We start from the raw sequence: 23,602 nt of genomic DNA, 5'->3' as shown, positions 1-23,602 counted from the left end.
CCTCCAGCCTCCAAGAGCTGCACCCCCTTCAAGAGACTGCACATCACAGGCCTGCCCTGCTCTCCCTCCAGGGATGGTTTTAAAGGTGACAGAAAGGCCAAGAAAGTCCTTGGACACCAGAGAGCCCTTTAAATATATCGACAGTCATACCACTGTCAACACTGAATAAGTAGCATTTATTCCCAGCCCACACAGGAGGTAAAAATGGAAGCAAGGTCACCTCCCCCAAAGACTGAGACCCCCAACCTTCTTCCTTCCTTGAGGGCTTGCAGGGGCCTAACCCACAGCCTACCTCCCCCAGGCTCTGGACAAACCAAAGTGTCCTGGAAGTGCACACACACACTGCAACTTGGGTCTCCAAGGTGTCCGAGAAAGAAGTAAAGCACTGGCAGCATTGAAGCAAAGGGCTTTCCAAGTAGTGACACGGGATGCCCAAAAGCCACCTGGCCATCTCCCTGGGGCCCATTTACACAATAGTCATCGGTGTGAAAAACAAAATAAAACAAAACATGCCAACAGACAAAAACCAAAAGCCAAAGCCACAGGGAGCTAACTGCTGAGAAGTTTGCTCCCAGTAATTTCCTCACCAGCTGACTAAGGGGCCTGCAGGTCACAGATCTGGGCCATGTGGTTGGAGGGACTGAGTCATCTAGAAACCAGATGGGGGCCTTTAATCCTTTTCAGGAGAAAAAGTCCCAGGGAACAAATGCCTGGGGCATTCTTTCTGCCCCAGGAACAGGGAGGCCTCAGAGAGTCTGTTCCTTGCATGTGACCAAGACAGTCCCTGCTTCCCCCTCTCAGAGCCTGGGGCCCCATACTGACCCCAGGGACAGCACTGTTCTATGGCACTGACTAGAGCAGGAGGGCCACTCACGAGTCCAAGACGAAGTACAGGTCGTAAGTGCTCCAGCAGGATTCCCCATCTGCTGGGCTCTCCTGGAGCCTGGAGCTGGGGTGGTGACCTTGGTCCTGGGTGACGGAGGGGTCGGGGGTGCTCCTGGTGGTCAGGAGCGGAGACGGCAGCAGCAGCAGCAGGAAGATGGCGTACATGGGACCCAGCATCCTGGGGCCCATGAACTTCAGGCCACCTCAAGCCAACACCTCCTCTGCTTCCTCCCGTGCTCAGGGTCCTCGGCACTCCCAACCTCAGCTCTACTCACGCTTTAATCAATATATCTTGCACCTGCAAGCAGCCACCTGATACCTGCCCTGTGGGTCCAAGTAGCAAGTGGTTGGCTGTGGGGTGATGGCCCCACTACTTATGGACCTTTACCCCGCCCTGCTGAGGTATGTCCATTATGATGGACAATAGGTTGCCATGGTGACCTTGTGAACTGCAGCTCTGCTCACTGTTCTCCCTGTGGGCAACCCCAGGCAGGAGTTTGAAGGGGTGGTCAGATGAGGCCTCTATTTGTCCCTTATCCCAAACCCTCCCAGGGTCTTTACAATTTCAAGGAAACCCAGCCCCTTGATAAACTGAAAGAGGGCAGCTGAGGGGGCCGACATACGGACATCACTGAGTGTGAGCAGCTGGGGACAAGAGTGCTGTAAAGTTTATCTGTGGGGACACTGAAGTCACCCAAGGGATAGAAGGATCTAGAAGAAGGCTGTGAAAGCAGGCCAGTGTCCTTTGTGAATGGGGACATTCCAGTTATCTGCTCTGTGTACTGAACCATCCCAGACCTAGGGACAAAAAACAGAACAATTTCATATGCTCACAGGTTCTGCGGATTAGAAATTCAGAGATGTCTGAGTGGGCATGGGTTGACTTTCCTCCATGGAAACCCACATGCTCTTTCAGGTAAATTTTGGAATCATATCATAAACTCTCCACTCACCTAAACCTCTCTTAATATTTTAGCAAAATAAAGTTAAATATGTAGATACATTTGGAGGGATTTGAATCTGCTGTCTGGATTCTCCTACCAGTGAACATCAGGCACCCGGCCTACTTCCCTCCTTAGGGGCAAAACCAGCCATGGGTTTCTGATCTGAAATGCCAAGGTGACCCCTAATGGGTGCAGGCAGGGGCGCACAGAGGGCGACACAGCTCTGAGGGCACACCCTGCCCCAAACCCAGCGTGGGCTGCAGTGAAGGCTACTCCCAGGTGCGCGGTGGTGCTGGGGACGGATTCATTCCTGGGTGTCACCGGCAGGTGTCCAGGCTGGGCTCACTGTGGGGAGGCAGCCTGATGCGGGACGGTTGTCACTGGAGGAAAGGAGGGCCTACTTACCTGGGGATTTCTTGCTACCAAATCTGAATTGACAAATAACTTCCTCCAGCGGCCCTACATTTTGAAAGCCTTTTCCGATAACCTTCAATTTCTTGTTAACTGCGAGAGTATCAAAAATATGTCTGTGTGAGGAAGCGCTGAGGTATTTTCCTCAGATCACAGCTATGGCAGTCTGCCCCCAAAACAGAATCCCCCCAAACTCTAGGGAGGAGGCAGCTGTAGCTGAACCCACATCTGGGCAACCCCCTGGCCAGATCCTCCCCAGGGGTCACTGAGGGCCCACTCTCAGGAGCCTGGGCTGGGCCTCGAGCACTCAGGGGCCCCTCCCCACGTCCCGTGACCCATGAAGTCCATCCATTAAAGGCACCCAGCCTAGTTCCCTCCAGAGGGGCAAACCCAGCCACGGGTTTATGCTCTGAAATACTAAGGTGCCCCTAATGGGCACAGGCAGGGACCAGGCAACCCTTATGTAATTGAGAGAGGAGTCAAGACATCCTGGTTAGTCAGCCCTGGGTCACGTCTGAGCTGCACACGCGCACCTGGGAGCCTGGGGACTTTCTGCCACCTGGAGCCAATTCTCTATTGCCCCCCCCCACCTCTTTCTGGGGGCGTATGGCAGAATGGAAACCAGAGAAGCCAGGCGCGTTCTTGTGGAAACAGAATGTGGGGTTTCAATAGGGTACGTGGCTTCTCCCAACACTTGGCATTCAGAGCGTCAGGATCTGCTGTCAGGGCCGAATCCAGGACCACAGAGGTCCTCTAGACCCAGCTGAACAGCTATCCTGCAGCTCCTCTGGAACACCCTGGGCTCTGGTTTTCAACTCATGGGGCTGTGACTGCTGAGCCTGAAACCCTAGAGGGGACCTAGCTGGCCTGAGCCTTGTGACGAAATTTGGCAACAGCCTCTACTCCCGTGTCTGTGACACGCAGGAAGTGTGGCAGCTCCGGGCAGGGCTGAGAGCCCAGAGCATGGCAGGTGCCGGCACCCCTGGGAACGGTGCACAGCACCCCTCGGCACCATGTGTCGTCCCCGGCCTTGTGTCCCTGCTGTCCTTCAGGCCCTGCTCTTGGCCACTTGTCCTCTTGCATGAACTACAGCTCTCAGGGGTCTGGTTCACTCTGGGAATTGTAGGCATGTGGAGCCAGGATGAGGTTTCAGGGTTTTGAGCAGCAGAGATGTTGAGGTAAAGGACTGTGCTCTGCCCAGACAGCTGCTCCTTGTACATTCTATCTGCCCTCACCCTGTTCCTCCAACAGCAAAAACCCCAGGAAGAAAATGAATCCAGGAGTGAGCACAGCCAGCTTGCAGGCAGCTGTACTTCCCCCGCTACACTCCCGCGGCTGCCCACCAGCTCTGAGAGCGCAGAGGGACCTGCAGCCCCAGGACGGGAGGCAGAGCCTTTCTGGAAGGGAGGGCATTCTTTCTGGGAGAAAACTTATACACCAGGCTGCCCGGGATCCAAGGACAGGGGATGGAAGGCGGGCACCTCCCTGGGAAGATTTTTTAACAAATCTTTTACTTCCTCCAAGCACCTTACAGCTTCCATTCTCGAGCTCCCTCCTCCCGCATCAATGCCATTTTCTTCTTCAGCAAATCCACAGTCCTTCACCGTTCATGTTCTTGTGCTGCCATTTCTCATGTCCCTTGCAGAACCACATTCCTCTCTTCTGTAGATATTTTTAATACTGTGAGAAACAGCCAAACCATGGTTCCCACTGCCCAATGGCCACTCTTCTTTCTTAAAGAAGCTCCTTATTATGCGGTGGGCTGCACCTTCCTCAAGTCCTGGGACAGGGTCCAGTCCTCTAGGAGGCAATCCACCTCAGGTCACATGCCCACTGGGGAGACTCAAATGTCTCCCTTTCATAGGGGTATCCCGCTGAAGTGACCCTCCCATGAGGGTAACCTTTTCCATTCTTTGGTCTACAATGAATCCTGCTGGCTAAGCCAGTTGTCTTGACTGAGTGTTTCAGTCCCACACAAGCTCACTTTGGATTCAATGAGACTGAGAAATGACAATGGAACATTCCTGGGGTAAAAGGGTTACACCCAGCTCTATTCTCCTGGTGATAGGCTGAGCACTAGAATCACATCTGCATCCAACTGTCTCCAGGTCCATAATCCTCCTCCATCTCTGCCTCCACCCAGGGCACTGGGCAGAGCTCTTTAGATCGTGACTCAGTCAATATCAGCTTATTGCCGATGGATGCGCAAGCACTAGCCTAGCAGTAGGCCAATTAGAAAACCAAGTAGTTTAGGGTCAGGTGAGGATCTTGGCCACAGGAGCTTCCATTTCCCCACACTGAGATAGCGTTCCTGAGAGACACTGTGCAGAAGGTAAAGGATGTAGCAGAGGACATGCTCTGTGGAGCAAGATAGCTACCGTCAGCTCCGGAAGTGGAGGAGGCTACACTGAAGGGGAATGAGGAGGTAGAGGTGGTGCTGGAGGCCCCAACCCTCCTGTATTGAAAGCCTGCCCAGCTGTAACCAAGTGAATAAAGAGAAAGCAACTGCAGGTTCCTCCAGGAGAGGTACAGCCCGCTCTCCAGGGCACAGTGCACTCTATGCTCCCCTAGACACAGGCAGAGCTGGTGGATTTGGGCCTCCAGTCTCAGCAGAAACCCTCAGAATCCATATCAGCCTGGCTCCTGTACATTTGGGACATAGAGGTGGAGAGTATCCTCCTGTCTGAATCAGACACGGGAAAGCTGGCTTCCCTGACAACTCATCCTGCCTTGCAACAGCCAGTGCAGAATGTACACCAGACCCCTGGGACCCATTCCCTACTCAAATGGCTGATGGCCACACTTCACACTGTACACACAGCCCAATCCAGTGACTTACCATCTTCCCCACTAGATGGCAGATGCATGCCAAGCTCTAACAGGTGTTACAGAATTTGGGCATGAAAAATACCATTTATAACCCAGTAAATTATGACCCAAACGGGGAGCTGTTTACAGTGGAGATAACGGAATGGTGCTGCAAATGGCTCCCTGAATTGGGCCCATAGTAGCCATTCTTGCCCCTCACTTAGGGCAGCCAATAAATGAGGTTACCCATATTCTGGCAGATTTGGAGGAAACTGAAGTGATGAAGGCACAGAAGGGAGTGCAGTCCCCTACTGAGAGGAAGGACTTAAAGGGCCCCGTGAACGTCATAAGGACCCAGATATGGATTGATTTGAGAGGCGCAGGAGCGGACAGAGAGAAATTGCATGGGAAGTTGAACAGAATTTTATTGGAGCTGTGGTAACAACTGAAGCCAGAGCAGTGGTTCCAGCAGCTGAGAATCAAGAAATGGAGACAAAGCCACAGTCTTGGCCTGTGAGCCTGCAAGACTTCCTGCTGGACAGTGAGCCATCCTCACCTGAACCCACACACGGAGATTGGGCTATAATTTTACTGAGTGGAGGGTCAAGGCACCCGCTTCGGGGCACCAGGTGGGGACCAGAGGCCACATGCTCAAACATCAATTCATTGGTACCCAGTGAATGTTCAACACATGCCAGCTCTGGCAGACACAGCAGCTGAATGTTCACTGATTTTTGGCAACCCTGAGCGGTTTCAGAGTCCCCCGCTGTTATAGTTGGATACAGAGGTAAGGCCACCAGAGTTAATCAAGCCTGAATCCTGTGAGGAATAGGGCATCTATACCCGAAGAAATATACTGTGTATATCTCTCCAAACTCTAAATATATTTTGGGGATTGATATCCTCCAGGGCCTATGGTTGCAGACCACTGCAGGTGAGTTCAGACTGAGGATATGTGTGGTAAAGGCAGTTCTGAGTGGACATGCGAAGCACCTGCCTGTATCTTTTCTTGTGCATCAGCACGTGTGTAATGCCAAGCAATACAAATTCCCTGCAGGGCATAAAGAAATTGGAGAACCCCTGCAGGAACTGGAAAAGTGGGCATTATAAGGCCTACTAATAGCCCTTTTAATCTCCTGGTGTGGCTGGTAAAAAATCCAGATGACTCCTGGCATATGACCGTGGGTTACAGAGAACTGAGTAAGGCATAGCCCTCTGCAGGCTGCTGTGCCCTCTAGTACAGCCCTCATGAATACCCTAAGTCATGAACTACGGACATATTATGTTGTGGATCTTGCTAATGCTTTCTTCTCCATAAACACAGCACAGGACAGTCAGGAACAGTTTTCCTTCACATGGGAAGGATGGCAGTGGGCTGTCACTGTCCTTCCACGAGAGCACCTCCACAGCCCCACTGTCTGTCATGGACTTGGAGCCCAGGATTTGCAGCATGGGAGAATCTGCCAGTGGTGCGGCTGTACCATTACATTGATGATATCATGCTTACTGTTTATTTTCTTACCAGAAGTCCTGCATGCAACAAACATTGTGCAGCACCTAGACTGGTGCAACACGTACAGGAGAAAGGATGGGCTGTGAAGAGCAACAAGTTTCAGGGTCCTGGTTTGTCAGTCAAATTCCTGGGGGTTGTCTGGTCAGGTAAGACTTAAGTTACCCCAGAAGCAGTGATTATAGATAAAGTTCAGGCTTTTCCTACCCCCACAACCATCACACTATTGCAAGAGTTTTTGGGTCCTTTAGGCTACTGGAGAGTGTGTATCCCACACTTGGCACTAATGATGAAGCCCTTCTACCATGTGTTATGAATGGGCATCAGGTGGGCCTAGGATGAGACGTGCATTTTCTTTCACTGCTGAAAAATGGGCCAAGGCCTTCTAGGCCTTGAGTGTGACAGACCTGTCAAGACCCTGCGAGATGGATGGCCATGTGACCATAGACAGTTAAGGCTGGGGCCCTGCAAGTAGCTTGAATGGACTCACCAACTTACTGAATTCTCATCAAAATTCTGAAAAAGAGCAGATGCCATTTGCTGCTGGCATCCCCATGAGTTGATGAAGCAGATGAACTGGCCCAGGTATGGTGGCTAGAAGGAAAGCCTGACTCTGATGTGACCCGATGGTTAAAAAACTGTTTGTTGCATCCGGGGCAAAAGACAATGTGGGCTATAGCCCTTCAGCAGGGCCTGGACTGATGAGCCCAGCAGGAGTGCACTGGATGCTCTAAAAGGGACTAAACACCAAGGGAAACAAAAGCGAAAAGGAACAAATGGGACGACATCAAGCTAAAAAGATTCTGTACAGCAAAGGACACCATCAGCAGAACAAAAAGGCATCTTACAGTATGGGAGAATATATTTGTAAACGACATATCTGACAAGGAGTTAACATCCAAAATACATAAAGAACTCACACACCTCATCAACCAAAAAAGAAATAACCCAATTAAAAAATGGGCAGAGGATCTGAACAGACACTTCTCCAAAGAAAAAATTCAGATGACCAGCAGGCACATGTAAAGATGCTCCACATCGCTAATTACAATGGAAATGTAAATTAAAACCATAATGAGATATCACCTCATACCAGTTAGGATGGCCACCATAGAAAATACTAAGAACAAGAAATGCTGGCGAGGATGCGGAGAAAGGGGAACTCCTACACTGCTTGTGGGGATGTAAGCTAGTTCAATGACTGTGGAAAGCAATATGGAGGGTCCTCAAAAAACTAAAAATAGAAATACAATTTGACCCGGGAATCCCACTCCTAGGAATTTGCCCAAGGAAAACAAGTTCTCAGATTCAAAAAGAGATATGCACCCCTATGTTTATCACAGCACTATTTACAATAGCCAAGATGTGGAAGCATCGTGTACATGAATGGATAAAGAAGAGGTCGTACATATACACAATGGAATATTATTCAGCCATGAGAAAGAAACAAATCCTACCATTTGCAACAACATGGATGGAGCTGGAGGATATTATGCTCAGTAAAATAAGCTAGGCGAAGAAGGACACGTACCAAATGATTTCCCTCATTTCTGGGGTATAACAACAAAGCTAAACTGAAGGATCAAAACAGCAGCAGACTCACAGCTCCAAGAAGGGACTAGTGGTTACCAAAGGGGAGATGCAGGGGCGGGTGGATTGGGAGGGAGGGAGAAGAGGATTGAGGGGTATTATGACTGGCACACATGATGTGGGGAGGATCACGGGGTAGACAGTATAGCACAGAGAAGGCAAATAGTGACTCTGTGGCATCTTACTACACTGATAGACAGTAACTGCAATGGAGTATTGGGGGCTCGATAATATGGGTGAATGTAGCAACCACAATGTTTTTTATGTGAAACCTTCATAAGAGTGTATATCAATCATAACTTAATAAAAATATAAAATAAAAAAAATAAATGGGACTTAGACCAAGTCGCACAGCAACCTGGGATGATACCTAAGGGGCTGATACTCCTCAAGTGGCAGGTAACAAATCCTACCATTTACAACAACATGGATGGAGTTAGAGGGTATTACATTCAGTGAAATAAGCCAGGCAGAGAACGACAAGTACCAAATGATTTCACTCATCTGTGGAGTATAAGAACAAAGCAAAAACTGAAGGAACAAAACAGCAGGAGAATCACAGAACCCAAGAATGGACTAACAATTACCAAAGGGAAAGGGACTGGGGAGGATGGGTGGGAAGGGAGGGAGAAGGGGAATAAGGGGCATTACGATTAGCACACATAACATGGGGAGCACGGGGAAGGCAGTATAGCACAGAGAAGACAAGCAGTGACACTATAGCATCTTACTACGCTGATGGACAGTGACTGTAATGGGGTATGTGGGGGGGACTTGATAATGGGGGGAATCTAGTAACCACAATGTTGTTCATGTAAGTGTATATTAATGATACCAAAAAATAAAAATAAATAAATAAATAAGAAGGAACAAGCTAGAACTAGTACTCCTAAATCATGTGATGTCACCAATACTGATCCAGAAACATGGCCTCGGGTACACACACTATCCATAACACTGGGCATGGATACTCTTCCTGTCACTAAAACTGCAGACACAGCCCATCAACTCACTGAACACAAGGGCCCTAAAATACCACCATCAGGACTATTGGTGGCTATGCCCAGATGTGGGATGAGTTTATGTGGCTTACCCCAGGTTATGGACATTTGAGCCCCGGGTCACCCTTATGTTGGGTGTTGAAAAGGAAAAAAATCACTCTAAACAAAACTAGCACAACTGTACCAAGAATCTGGGATGGATATTGCTGAACCTTTGCAGTCATTCTGTCACATTAAGGGATGGCAACTGGTTTGGGGCTGACTGCACTGCCCAGGTATATACTAGGTAGCCCCAAATGGGACCCATGGTTATGTGGCACAGATCTTTGTCCGTGGCCTCCACCTAGGTGGTTGGGCTGCTGTACCCTGGGTTTTCCTTGGGCATAGGGGAGAATCAACCCCAGTGTAACCACAGTTGCCCAAGTCCCTCTCCTTTAAGCTAGATGAGCACAATCTATCTTTCACTGGTATGATCATTTGGCCTCTTTGCTCCACACATTGGCCTGGAGGATTTATAGCATATATAAAAGCTCTTACAAAATTTATTCAACAAGCCTTAAGTGAGAGCCAAGAAAGCCTGTCCTTAGTGAACACTGATGTGTCCTTAAGAGATAAGCTGTCCTCAAAATGGGATGGATTTGCATATTATTAGGGCTACACAAGGAGACACCTGTGCCATTATCCAAGCAGAATGTTATGTATTTATACCTGATGAGTCTACTTTATCATCTTTATTAAGGACATTTACTGAGGACACAGTTGAATGCCCTAAGTGATCCAACACCCAGCCTAAGGGATTTAATAGATCAGTAGTTTGGATTATGGGGCTCCAAGTGGAAAAAATTGTAGTTGATTTTGGGAGTCATTGTCCTAATCTGGGTTTTCTTCTTGCACACACCCGTGCTGTTGCTGCAGCATATGTCTCCAATACAGCCAGAGGGCTGTCAAAGGAGCCCCCTCTGTGCTGGTGAAACCCCTTGTTGACCACTCAGGGCACAATGCAAGGGGCAGGGGAGGGGAGGGAGCATATGAGATTATAAGAGCCAATCACAAGGGATGGAGGGTAGAAGGAAATCATCAAGAAGACATGACCACCAATTGACCTGTGACCCAAGCAACTGGAGGCTCCTCACCCCTGCCCTGTCCTTAAAATGTGGGCTCTGCCTGCCTTCTCTGCTCCTAGAAGCTGCCTGAGGCTATAACCTTGAGCTAGCAATGTGGGTTTGATACCATCTGGACTGTATACATGACCGAACCCAGTTACAGCTTCTGTGTAAACTTTAAGATTTGGTGGGTAGGTATGGAGATCTACTCATTTTGTGGCTGCCCAAGACAAGTCTCATCTGTAAATTCCTTTGCTTACTAACTCTGCTACCTATCATTCTGGAATGGCCTGCGTCTTTGTAGGTCTTTCCCTGCCAATGCCTGCCAAGTACGGGACCATTTTCAGATTATACCTGAGAAGATCCCAAAGAGCTTGTGAACCAGCATACTTATATGTGGAATCAAAACAAAAAACAAACAGCAGAACTCAAAGATACAGAGAACAGGTTGGTGGTTGCCAGAGACAAGGATGGAGGGGGCGGTGAAATGGGTGAAGGTGGGCAATAGGTATAAATTTCCAGCTATTTATAAATAAGTCCTGGGGGGTAATGTACAGCATAGTGACTATAGTTAACAATATTGTATTATATATTTGAAAGTCACAAAGAAAGTAAATCTTAAAAATTCTCATCATCAAAAAAAATTGTAACTATGTGTGGTGATAGATGTTAATTAACTTACTAAAGTAATGATTTATATAGAGAGAGAAAGAGAGATACTATATAGTAAATATACATTATGTATACAGTAAAAAATATGTGCATGTATATATATCTACACACTATATACATATATATATATATCATCATTATGTTGTACATCGGAAACTAATACAATGTTATAGGTCAACTATATCTCAATAAAAATCTCCCAACAAAGAAAAGTTCTGGATCTTACTGCTTCACTGGTAAATGCTACCAAACATTTAAACAAAAGCTAATACCAAACCTTCTCAGATTCTTCCAAAAAAAGTAAAGAAGGAACTCTTCCTAACTCATTGTCTGAAGCCAGCATGACACTAATACCAAAGCTAGATAAAAACACTACAAAAAACTACACACCAATATCTCTTATGAACACTGATGCAAAAGCCTCAAAAAATACTAGCATACAGAATTCAACAGTATATTTAAAGGATTATACACCATGAGCAAGTGGGATTTATTCAGGAATGCAAGGATGGCTGAACATATGAAAACTGATCAATGTAATATGCCACATCAACAAAATGAAGGAAAATAACCTCATGACCATCTCAGTTAATGTAGGAAAAAGTGTCAGTCCCTTCCTGCTTCTGACCCGCAGGTAAGGGAGGAGACACGATGAGATATGGAAGATCTGAAAGGACCAGCCAGGGGACTCGAGACTTAACAGCGCAAGAGTGGTGCTGAGAGGGCACGGTTCATATTTACTGAGCAAATACATGTTAACCACAGTAGAATTCTTTGGGGGAACTTAATACACAATCATTAACTAACTCGAAACTTAATCCTCAGCAGTCTCCAGTCTCCTGGAGTGCAACGTCTTACATGGTATTGAAACAATAGCAAGGGCAATTAGGTCACAGAAACTGTTTTGGTCTTGTTTGTTCTGTTCTTGATTACATATCAGGAATTATAGGAAAAATAATCAAGTCATATATGATTATACATTTGATTTTTATACTTAATTTCTATATTAATCCCACATCTCCCCCTTATTTTGTAATAAAATGTTTTAGTAGGTAGACATAATAAAGATTACAGTTTCTAATAGAAAGCTTTTTAACACAGTTTACGTTTTCATAAAAGATCATCTATCTTTTAAATCTTGTGATGTAAAATAAAGATGGTAAGTTGAGTTTAGTGCAGTAGGAAGGCAAGTGTAGGTGGTCAGGTGCCTACAGACTAGGTATTGATCCGAGTTAGACAAGGGCAACAAAACAGCCATGGGTGCAGAAGATTTCTCTCAAAACTGGGGGGGTTAGGTTCTAAGCCTCACCTCTGTTGACCCCCAATTTCTCACCTGATGGCCCCTCTGTGACTGTGCCTGTCTTAGGTTGTTCCTCCCTTGAGGAATCTTACCCATCTCTGGCTAACCAGCCATCTTCCAGGGCCATACAGGGAGATGTAAATTAAAGTTGGTAAGGGAGAGAGAAGCAATATTCTTTGAAAAGGTTAGCTTTTTACTTCTTCGCAGATTTATGCCCCGTGGCTCCTATGCCTAGCACTTGTCTAGAGGTATCTTTACCAGCTGGAAGGATTATGATACATGGTAATTTTAAATATGAGGCATGAATTATAGTAAAGGGCTGTATTTAGGAAGGAAAAAGAAAAGCTATAGAAGCAACAAAGGAAGAAAATATGACAAGATTGATTATTTCTTTGACATAACTTCTTGTAGAGTAACGTAAGCATGTATAGTTTTAACAAATTACTAATTAAATTATGTACACACCTTAACAGAACAGGAATACAGATACATAACAAAAGCAGACCTACAATTACCGGCCATATCCAATGAAACCAAGAAAACCAGTTAGGTAACCCAGGCATTTGTGTAAACTTATTAATAATATGATGAATATTGTCCAATTGATTTCGAATAGTTTGAGAAAAATCAGACAAATTAAAACAACACATTCCTGGAAACTGTTCACATCCTATATGTTCTTTTAACAGCACGATTCTGAAGCAACTTGCACTTCTTCTAGCTCTTGACTGAGTTCAGATAATATAGAAGCAGTCAGATTTGTTGTCTTACTATATGCACAGGCCAGCTTACATATCTCTTTTTGCATTCCACCGACCAGTCCAGGAACTGGCAGGATGAATGCCGCTGCAACTGCAACAGAGGTGGGACCTAAAAGTTTCAAGTTGTCGTCACAATCAGATGGCAGAGCTTGGAGAAATATTTTATGACTATTTCCGGGATAATCTATTAGAGTAGGAAGGATGCATCCCACGCCACACATACTTTGATAATGTGAGGAGAGGGCTTAGGGTGTAGACTTGTACCACCTGCCCCGCCCCCAAGGTGGGCTGGGTTGTGTCTGTTTGCTAGGGCTGTTTACAGTGAGGTCACGGGTTATGCTGAGCTACCCTTCTTTATTTGTGGAACATTCAAACATTCCAGGCCAAGTTTCTCCTGGCCTTTTCAGCTTTAACTGATCTCACTGAAGAATGACTCTAGAGCTTAATGTTTAACACAGAGTTTTGGTAGGGGGTTTCCTTGCATGTAGTTATTACAATTGCTCTGACTGCAAATATCCTGCCTTGCTTTTTCCGGGGGCCCTCACCTTATTCTGTCTAAGCTCACGGTCCCTGTCTCATTCCCCCCTCTACAGATAGAGACCCTAGCTGCTGCTAGGGAAAAGGGCCATGACTGCTCTGGTTGCTTCATGCTGAGAGGGGGCGCAGTTAAGAGGTGCAGCTAGGTCTCCATCACTGGTCAGTTGAGAGGGCCTCAGAAGATTGGCACTTCTATTCCGGGTTCCATTTCTATTACTATTTGCAGTTTTATGGCTTCTAGGCAAGATAGAACAAATCGTGTTATTAGGTTAAGTAGCAACATCTGGAGCTGGATTTTCTTTTTTGGAACAACTTGACAAGATTAAGAATGCATGGCTGAATATGAGAACTAGAAATAGTAAAACTTTAATCGAAATGATGGGAGAAAACTAAAACATCTGGAGAATCATAGCTAGATATTTTGGGGAAACTAGAATTCTGGATCAAGTCTATGTCTCAATGACTAGTATTAGGATTTAGTATAAATAAGGCTGCATTATTGAAACAATACTTTTCTGTAAAATCACCCCCATTTTTATTAGAAGTAACTAGATTAAGAAAATAATTAACACTTGGCTTGACTATTTGCGTAAGTGCATCAAGAAGACCAATTGATTACATAGGATCCTTTAAATGTGCTTTGAAGGAACTTTTTATAAGGAATTTCAGATTGGACATTTAAAGGCCTCTGGAGGCCAGAAAGCCAAGCCAGACTTGCCTTCAGGTTTTGCCTGCAGTACCTGTAGATTTGGGTGAATTCTTCTCTTCCCAAGGTCCCCAAGCCATCATGAGGTTCTTGCACTTGCCAGGAAGTGACCTTCCTTACTCACCTGGTAAGGCTGCTGGGAACCCTGTAAGCAAGGTACCAGGCCAGTTCTTCGATGGAGCTTTGTTGGCTCTATAAAGTCAACCTTAGTTCCTTAAAGCTGTTCATATCTGAGTTTATGCACGTGTCTCTCAGGTATGACATTCCAGTCAAAGCCTTGGTAATATAACCTGTGTTTTTAATTGATCCTCTTACAAGGAAAGCAGATTCTTAATGAACTTATGCAAATAAACATACTGCTGTAAAATATGAAAATAGTCACTGAGAGTTTTTAAATTCTGGAGGGATTAGGTAGAGAGAAAGATAAATGTTTCAATCCTGCCTATAAAGATACTGTCATTTACTAAACTGTTGTCAGTTTAAGAGAAAAAGCTTAAAACACTTTATCAGCAACATTTGAAACATAAAGCCACAAAATCATTTTCCTTAGTTTATTTAATCCTATGTAACCAATACGTGTTCTTCTGAAATCTAGTTCTTTACTTGTTTATTAGTAATAAAACAGTTACTGTAAGTGACAAAAGATTTACAAATGACAATGGTTAAAGATCTGATGAGAGCTTACTATAAGACAGCTGACATAAGAAAATTTGGATATTTCTGTAACACAAAACATTCAGTAACAAAGTTTAGCATCATTCCCTTTGACAGTGCTTTCCAGGTAAATATATATCAGATAAATAAGCCAAATTAGCTAACTATTTTCCCCCATGAGGAGAAAAAATTCCTCTGACATGTTCCAGGGGCCCTCTAGAAAATATCAGAGTTAACTAGAGGTAAAAGCACCTTTTTGAATTTGATTTTGGGAAGTTGTCAGAAGAAAGTTTCTTTGGCACTTGCTTACATAAGATTATAGGTTGACATGAAGCAATACTTATCCATTTAACTAGAATGACAACAAAATACTTCAAAGGCAGACACAGAAGGGTACACAGTTGTTAGCAAAGTTTAGCTTTTAGTCCTTCTAATATTGAGATTTCATTTTCTTACATACTCAGACAATTCATTGAGACTTTAAGCATGAGAAATTGCTTTGATAAAACAATTAGAAAACTTTCTACAATTTTCAACATTAAGTGCAGACTAACAGTTTAAGAAAACTTGTCCTTTTCACTGAAAACAAAATTCTAATTTGCTGTTAATGTTGTAAAATTAGTTTCTACAATTTTTTTTTACATTTAGAGTTCTTCCTCTTTAAATAAACAGCTGTACTTTAGAACAATTACTTTCTTTTACCCACAACAAAACGAATTTCCATTCCTTATACTTTCTCTTATTAAAACACACATCTTCATTTTTTTTCTCAAGAGGCGGCATGAGTAGAGCGGCGGAAATCTCCTCCCGAAACCATATATATTTTGAAAATACAGCAAATACAAAGGTGGGGGAATGACAGCCTCTTCAACAGCTGCTGTTGGCAAAACTGGACAGCTACATGTAAGAGAATGAAACTGGACCATTGTCTAACCCCACACACAACAGTACACTCGAAATGGATCAAAGACCTGAACGTAAGTCATGAAACCATAAAACTCTTAGAAAAAAACATAGGCAAAAATCTCTTGGACATAAACATGAGCGACTTCTTCATGAACATATCTCCCTGGGCAAGGGAAACAAAAGTAAAGATGAACAAGTGGGACTATATCAAGCTGAAAAGCTTCTGTACAGCAAAGGACACCATCAATAGAACAAAAAGGCATCCTACAGTATGGGAGAATATATTCATAAATGACAGATCCGATAAGGGGTTGACATCCAAATTATATTCACAGCTCACGCAGCACAACAAACAAAAAGCAAATAATTCAATTAAAAACTGGGCAGAGTATCTGAACAGACACTTCCCCAAAGAAGAAATTCAGATGGTCAACAGGCACATGAAAAGATGCTCCACCTCGCTAATTATCAGGGAAATTAAAATTAAAACCACAATGAGGTATCACCTCATGCCAGTTAGGATGGTCAACATCCAAAAGACTAGGAACAACAAATGCTGGCAAGGATGCAAAGAAAAGGGAACCCTCCTACACTCCTGGTGGGAATGTAAACTAGTTCAACCATTGTGGAAAGCAGTATGGAGGTTCCTCAAAAAACTAAAAATAGAAATACTATTTGACCCGGGAATTCCACTCCTAGGAATGTGCCCAAAGAAAACAACTTCTGAGATTCAAAAAGACATGTGCACCCCTATGTTTACTGCAGCACTATTTACAATAGCCAAGGTATGGAAGCAACCTCAGTGTCCATCAGTAAATGGATGGACAAAGAAGAGGTGATACATATACAGAATGTAATACTATTCAGCCATAAGAAAGAAACAAATCCTACCATTAAAAACAACAGGCATGGAGCTGGAGGGTATTGTGCTCAGTGAAATAAGCCAGGCAGAGACAGACAAGTACCAAATGATTTCCCTCATTTGTGAAGTATAACAACAAAGAAAAAATGAAGGAACAAAGCAGCAGCAGAATCAGAGAACCCCCCGCCTAGCGGCCACGTCCCAGTAAACCCACCAGCCCGCACCTCAGGGGACCCCTGCGCACCACTGCCCCACTCCTCAGGGGGACCCCGCGCCCGCGCCCCGTCCTACCTTGAACCAGCGCCTGAAGCAGGTGCAGCTGGAGCGTCAGGGGAGGCCACCAACCGCGCCGCCAGCCTGCGCTCAATTTTGGAGTCGGCAGCCCGCCGCGCAGCCCCGCGTCCTGGCCGGGGCTCTCGGGAGCCGCGCGGGCTCCGCGGTGCAGACGCCGCTGCCGCCACAGTTCGGGGCGGGGCAGGGCGCGGGCCACACTGAGGGGCCGCCGCCGCCTGCCCCCGCCCTGGGGCCCTCACGCGCTCGCGGAGCGGCCCATTAACGGGAGGCGGCGGGTCTTGAGGGGCACGGTGGCGGCGATGAAATTGTCAGCACGGAAATGCCCATCAGACCGCCTTCAGCGGCCCCGTAGCCAGAGCGCCCGGGTAGCGCCGCGGCTCCCGAAGAGCCCGGCTGGAGCTGAGGAGACGCCGCTTCCGGCGTCCTCCCCACCCGGCGCAGAGGAGAAAGTGCGGCCCCACAGGCGCCCGCTGCGGCCGCCGATTGGCCGAAGGGAGGGGGCTCGTGGGCCCCCGCGCCCCGCCCCCGCCCCCGCGCCTGTTTTCTAACTTTGCCGACCTGCCCGCTTGGAATTTCGCACAGACCTGCGAGCCCAGGCGGCTTCCCGCACCGCCTCGCCCCCTAGGGACGTGCAGCAGGCCCTGCAGGTACTGCTGCCCTTGAACCTTTGGTAACCACAAATCCAAAGCCTGCAATACGCATTAGTAAGTACGCATCTAACGATAATCACCCTAAATGTAAATGGACTGAATCCACCAACCAAAAGACACAGAGTTACAGAGTGGATAAAAAAGCAAGACCCATCTATATGCTGCCTACAAGAGACTCACTTCAAACCCAAAAACATACCAAAAGTGAAGGGATGGAAAAGGATATTTCTGTGGGACCCCCAGAAAGTCAGCTTGACCTAACTCCATTTTGTAAAGCCTAGCCTAACTAACTCCATTTTGTATTAAAACCCCAGTCCTAAGCAAAATAGGAAAGAGAAAGTACCCCGCTCCTGGAAAAATAACAAGCTAGAAATAATCACCAATGAGCTTAAAAGTTATAATAAACTTGGGAAAGCCTCTGAACTGTTTTGCTACATCTGCTGTTTTGCTACATCTGCTAACTGTTTTTGCTGCATCTGCTACATTCTAAAAGTATAAAAGCAAAAAGGGAACTTTGTTCAGGGTCTCAGATTGTGTCCTGTGTTCTGACGGGCTGCTGAGACCCTAGTTCGAACTAGCAATAAAGACTTGTTTTGTTTTTGCATCTCGCGGCTGAGCTTGGTGACTGCGACTCCGCACGGGGACTCAAGGAAACGGGGCACATTTCATGCAAACAATAGGGAGAAAAAATCAGGTGTTCCAGTACCTGTATCAGACAAAATAGAGTTCAAAACAAAGAAAGTAACAAGAGATAAAGAAGGACATGACATAATGATAAAGGAGTCAGTCCAACAAGAGGATATAACCATTATAAATATATATGCACCCAACACAGGAGCACCTACATATGTGAAATAAATACTAACAGAATTAAAAGGGGAAACTGAATGCAATGCATTCATTTAAGGAGACTTCAACACACCACTCAAACAGTAGATCAACCAGACAGAAAATAAGTAAGGACACAGAGGCACTGAATGACACCCTAGAACAGATGGATCTAACACACATCTACAGAACTCTACACCCAAAACTGCAGGATACACATTCTTCTCAAGTGCACATGGAACATTGTCAAGAATACATCGTATACTAGGCAACAAAAAGAGCCTCAGTAAATTCAAAAAGACTGAACTTGTACCAACCACCTTCTCAGACCACAAAGGTATGAAACAAGAAATAAATTATGCAAAGAAAACGAAAAAGCCCACAAACACATGGAGGCTTAACAACATGCTCCTAAATAACCAATGAATCAATGACCAAATAAAAACAGAGAACAAGCAATATATGGAGGCAAATGACAACAATTCAACAATGCAAAAATCTGTGGGATGCAGCGAAGGCTGTGCTAAGAGGGAAGTATATCGTAATACAGTCATACCTCAGGAAAGAACAATAATCCCATATGAACAGTCTAAACTCACAATTAATGAAACTAAAAGAGAAGAAAAATTGAGGCCCAAAGTCAGAAGAAGGAGGGACATGATTAAGATTAGAGCAGAAAAAAATAAAATCGAGAAAAATAAAACAATAGAAAGTAATCAATGAAAGCAGGAGCTAGTTCTTTGATAAAATAAATAAACCCCTAGCCAGACTTCTCAAGAAAAAAAGAGAGTCTACACACATACACAAAATCAGAAATGAGAAATGAAAAATCACTACAGATGCCACAGAAAAAAAATTATTAGAGAATACTATGAAAAATTATATGCTAACAAACTGCATATCCTAGAAGAAATGAACAACTTTCTAGAAAAATACAACCTAGCAAGGCTGACCCAGGAAGAAACAGAAAATCTGAACAGACCAATTACCAGCAATGAAATTGAATTCATAATCAACACACTACCTAAGAACAAAACTCCTGGACCACATGGCTTCACTGCTGAAGTTTATCAAACATTTAGTGAAGACCCTAATACCCACCCTGCTTAAAGTTTTCCAAAAAGTAGAAGAGGAGGGACTTACGCTCATTCAATGAGGCCAGCATCACTCTAATGCTAAAACCAGGCAAAGACACCACAAAAAAAAGAAAATCACAGGACAATATCCCTGATGAATATAGATGCAAAAATACTCAACAAAATACTCCAAACCAAATTCAAAAATACATCAGAAAGATCATCCATCATGAACAAGTAGGATTTATTCCAGGGATGCAAGGATGGTACAACATTCAAAAACCTATCATCATCATCCACCACATCAACAAAAAAGACAAAAACCACATGATCATCTCCATACATGCTGAAAAACTACTCAACAAAATTCAACATCCATTTATGATAAAAACTCTCAACAAAATGGGAATAGAGGGCAAGTACCTCAACATAATAAAGGCCATATAGGACAAACCCACAGCCAACATCATACTTAACAGAGAGAAGCTGAAAGTTTTTCCTTTAAGATAGGAAATAAGACAAGGATGCCCACTCTCCCCCCTTTTATTCAACATAGTTCTGGAGTTCCCAGCCATGGCAATCAGACAACACAATGAAATAAAAGGTATCCAGACTGGTAAGGAAGAAGTTAAACTGTCATTGTTTGCAGATGACATGATACTGTACATAAAAATTTGTTGTGAATTTGTTTCCCACAGGGACTTCCTAGAGGCAGTTAAGCCAGAGGCAGTAGGTCCACAGAAGATGATGGAAAAGATGAAATGTCTGGGCAAAGGCTGCTAGGTGGAAGGGGTACCAGGTACCAAAACAGTGATACAGAGCCTGTGTATAATCTCCATCCAAAAATCAGCATGTAAGAGAGCTACACATACCCACATTCAAGTTGCATAGCACCCAGTAGAAGCTGAGAGGAATACCACAGCTGTGTCTATGAAGGACACAAGATAGCAAAATGACACCTTAGAGAAAACACGGCCAATCTGAACGTCCTTATTCACCCAAACAAGATTTTGCAAACCTCATGCTGGATTGGCACACATCTCCAGCTTGTGCAAATCAGCAGTGATGCAGGGATCCTAGACCCAACACATTATTCTTGTTCAGTCTGATCTCAGGGATGGCTCATGATTTTAACCAAGGTCTTCCTTCCTGACTAAGAGGGTCCCTGAAAGCTCCTATGAGATGGGTGTAGACAGAAGGGAACAAAAGAATTAGAAGCCACAAGTGGAACCCAATTCTCATCTTCCTTGTCCCAGAGGCAGGGAAGCCTGGAGCTTCCCAGAGATCGGGGCCCTGGTAATCACACCATCAGGTACTGAGGGCTCTCTGCTCTCACTCTCGACTCTGAAGAGGAGGCAGACAGATTTGGCCTACAGATGCTTAAGCCCTCTGAGCCTCAGTTTCCTTGCTTGCAAACTACATTCAGACTTGGTATTGGGAATGATGAGGCAATATTTACAAAACATCTAGAACAATTCCTGGTGCACAAAGGCATTCAACAAATATCTCATTTCCTTCTTGCCACTGTCAGTTCTCAAGTCACCATTCTGTCCCTCTTGCTGCATTGCTTCTTTTACAAGTATTGCTTTGAAATAGAAACTGCATCGTTTCCCAGGTAGGGAAGGCTTAACTTCAATAACTTTTGCATGTGACTTTGACTTACCATCTCGGGATAAGATGTAGCAGAGTAGGTAAGAACATGACTACGGCAACCAAATCACTGGGTTGTCCAACGACTAGCTTTGTAACCCTAGACAAGTTTTTTTGATTACCATGGGCCTGAGTTTGCTTTTCTGTAAAGATGGCATCATTATGGTACCTGCCCCATACAAACTTGGTAATGTATGTTACAGCATGGAGAACAAAGCCTATATAGGTTTGTTATGATCATCTTTCTCAGAATTGGAGGGTGGTAGAAGAGAATCAAATCACAGTGTTGGGAGCAGGGGACAACAGTAAGCGGTAAACATGCAAGGAGGCGGCACAGGGCCCAGCCCACACTTGAACTTAAGGTCGCTGTGCGTCTCCTTTATATACTGAGCTTAGCCAGCATGGGGGAGATAGTTGGAGAGGAATTAAAACACTGCAGTGTGACTCATTAAATGAGTTAATGTCAGTGGGTCTCAACATTCTCATCTATAAAATGAGTTTTTGACTGATGATTTCCAGAGTCCCTTCCTTATCTAAAAATGGCTGTGAGTCTCTGGAGAATTGCTTCATGGAAGCCACCTCAGTCAGAAATTTTAGTTCCAATGCTTGAGGCAGGGTGACCAAAGGGCAATGACTGACCCACAGATATTGCCCAGAGGCCTCTGTGGCCTATTGCCGCATGGGCAAAAGACTCTCAAGGGTAGATTTTTGACATTGACCCCGAATGAAATATTCATTCAGTCACAAGGGCACACTGGCATCACTGGAAAGCCATTGACCACACAAATTCAGTATTCCATTTGCAGATGCTACAACTTGTACTGTACAAAGAGTTAGTATTTTTGTAAGGATTTAACTTTGTCTTATCTTTATATGGCCTTGTGTGCTATTTGTGTCAGATTTTTAATTTTTAAAAAATATATCCTTTGTGGTTACTTCTTCATTTTTCTTAAATGTCACAGAAGTATCTCCCTTCACTCTTGACTTATGAGAAATTTTGGGGCCTCTCCCTTTGGTTGCCTCACTCCCTGGCCAGCTCATGGCCTGTCAAAAAGTTAGGTGTCAGAAACCTATTATCAGAGGAAGGAAACATGTAGGTGGGGATATGGCCCCAGACACAAGCAGTTTGCTAATGGCAACAGCTACAACTTCTTACCTACTATTCCCTAGTAGATGACAAGGATGGCAGGGCTCTGTCCTTGTACACATGCGTCACTCAAGGCATATTAGCTACTTATCAAATGTGTGGTAGATGGAATTGAGCTGACCTGGAACTGTTATGAAGCTCGGAAAGCTCCATGAGACCCTGAGCTCTTTGAGGGTGGGCCTGGGATTGCACGTGAGTCTTTGTCAGCCTGTAACGGGCCGCCATGACACTCTGCCTTCTTTGGTTGACCGTCATCCCTAGCCACATGCTTCCCCTTTAGCTTCTATGAGGCTGTGTTCTCCTGGTTTCCTCCTACCTTTCTGGAAGGGCTTCTTAATCTCCTTTAAAATTCTTCCTAGTCTACCAGATCTCAGAAGGATAGTGGGCCTCAGAGCAGGTGTCTCCTTTGTACCTGCTGTCCCAAGTGTGTAACTCTATAGCTCTAAAGCTTCAATATTTATTTGATATTTAGCCCTAGACTCGTATTCGATAATTTGGATGTTTTACAGAACTTAACACATTCAAAACAGAACATGTAATTCAACTATCCTCCTACGACACAAACCTGGCCCACCCCTGGTCACCACCATACCACTACATGTCACCATCTTCCCAACAAGCCCGTCAAACCGGAAACTCAACCATCATCTTTGATTCTTCCATTTCCTTCACTATTCATGTGTAATCCACTGACAAATCCTGTTAATATTTTCACCTAAATAATTCTTGATTTCATTTGCCTCTCTATATCTCCACTGCCAAATATACCCAGCCACGATCGCTTCTCGACTGGGCTCCAGCAATAGCCTCCTCGGTGGTCTTCCTGCTCTCGATCTTGTCTTCCTCCCTTCAGTCCATTTTCCATGAAGAAGCCAAAGTGACCTTCAGAAACTATGTAAGTTGACCATCTTGTTCCTTGCTTAAAACCTTTCATTCAGTATTTAGCACACATAACGTCGGGGGATCACAGGGAAGGCAGTAAAGCACAGAGAAGACAAGTAGGGGCTCTATAGCATCTTACTATACCGATGGACAGTGACTACAACGGGGTGTGTTTTGGGGGACTTGATAATATGGTTGAATATCATAACCACAATGTTGCTCATGAGAAACCTTTATAAGATTGTATAGCATTGATACCTTAATTAAAAATAAATAAATAAAACCTTGCATTCAGTGACTTCTCTTTGTACTTGGAATAAAATCCAAACTCCCCACCATGTCCTAGAAGACTGCATGACCTTGCCCTTGCCTATACTAAACAAATCTTTTCTTCTTGTCCCACACCACTTGCTGCATCCTCCTCT

General features: G+C 44.9%; 2 protein-coding genes across 3 annotated transcripts in view; both read right to left on the bottom strand.

Annotated features, from left to right (window-relative positions):
• LOC118933416 (anthrax toxin receptor-like) overlaps positions 1-17,439 on the bottom strand; it is a 100,451-nt gene extending 83,012 nt beyond the window's left edge. The window contains exon 1 of the mRNA XM_057493833.1: positions 16,942-17,439. The gene's annotated coding sequence lies outside the window, so the exon portion shown is untranslated. The remainder of the gene's footprint in view (positions 1-16,941) is intronic.
• Positions 1-23,602, bottom strand: part of LOC130681227 (anthrax toxin receptor-like) — a 47,754-nt gene that overhangs the window by 23,407 nt on the left and 745 nt on the right. Inside the window, exon 2 of one of the 2 annotated variants that reach the window (XM_057493828.1) lies at positions 875-1,063. The exons of the other annotated variant lie outside the window; for it this stretch is intronic. Coding sequence (XP_057349811.1) covers positions 875-1,063 — 189 coding nt within the window. The remainder of the gene's footprint in view (positions 1-874; positions 1,064-23,602) is intronic. 2 annotated transcript variants of the gene reach the window in all.

The sequence above is a fragment of the Manis pentadactyla genome, chromosome 16 (assembly GCF_030020395.1).
Source record: "Manis pentadactyla isolate mManPen7 chromosome 16, mManPen7.hap1, whole genome shotgun sequence".
NCBI lineage: Eukaryota > Metazoa > Chordata > Mammalia > Pholidota > Manidae > Manis > Manis pentadactyla.
The sequence above is the reverse complement of the archived record's forward strand: the minus strand, read 5'-3'. Positions and strand labels throughout refer to the sequence as shown.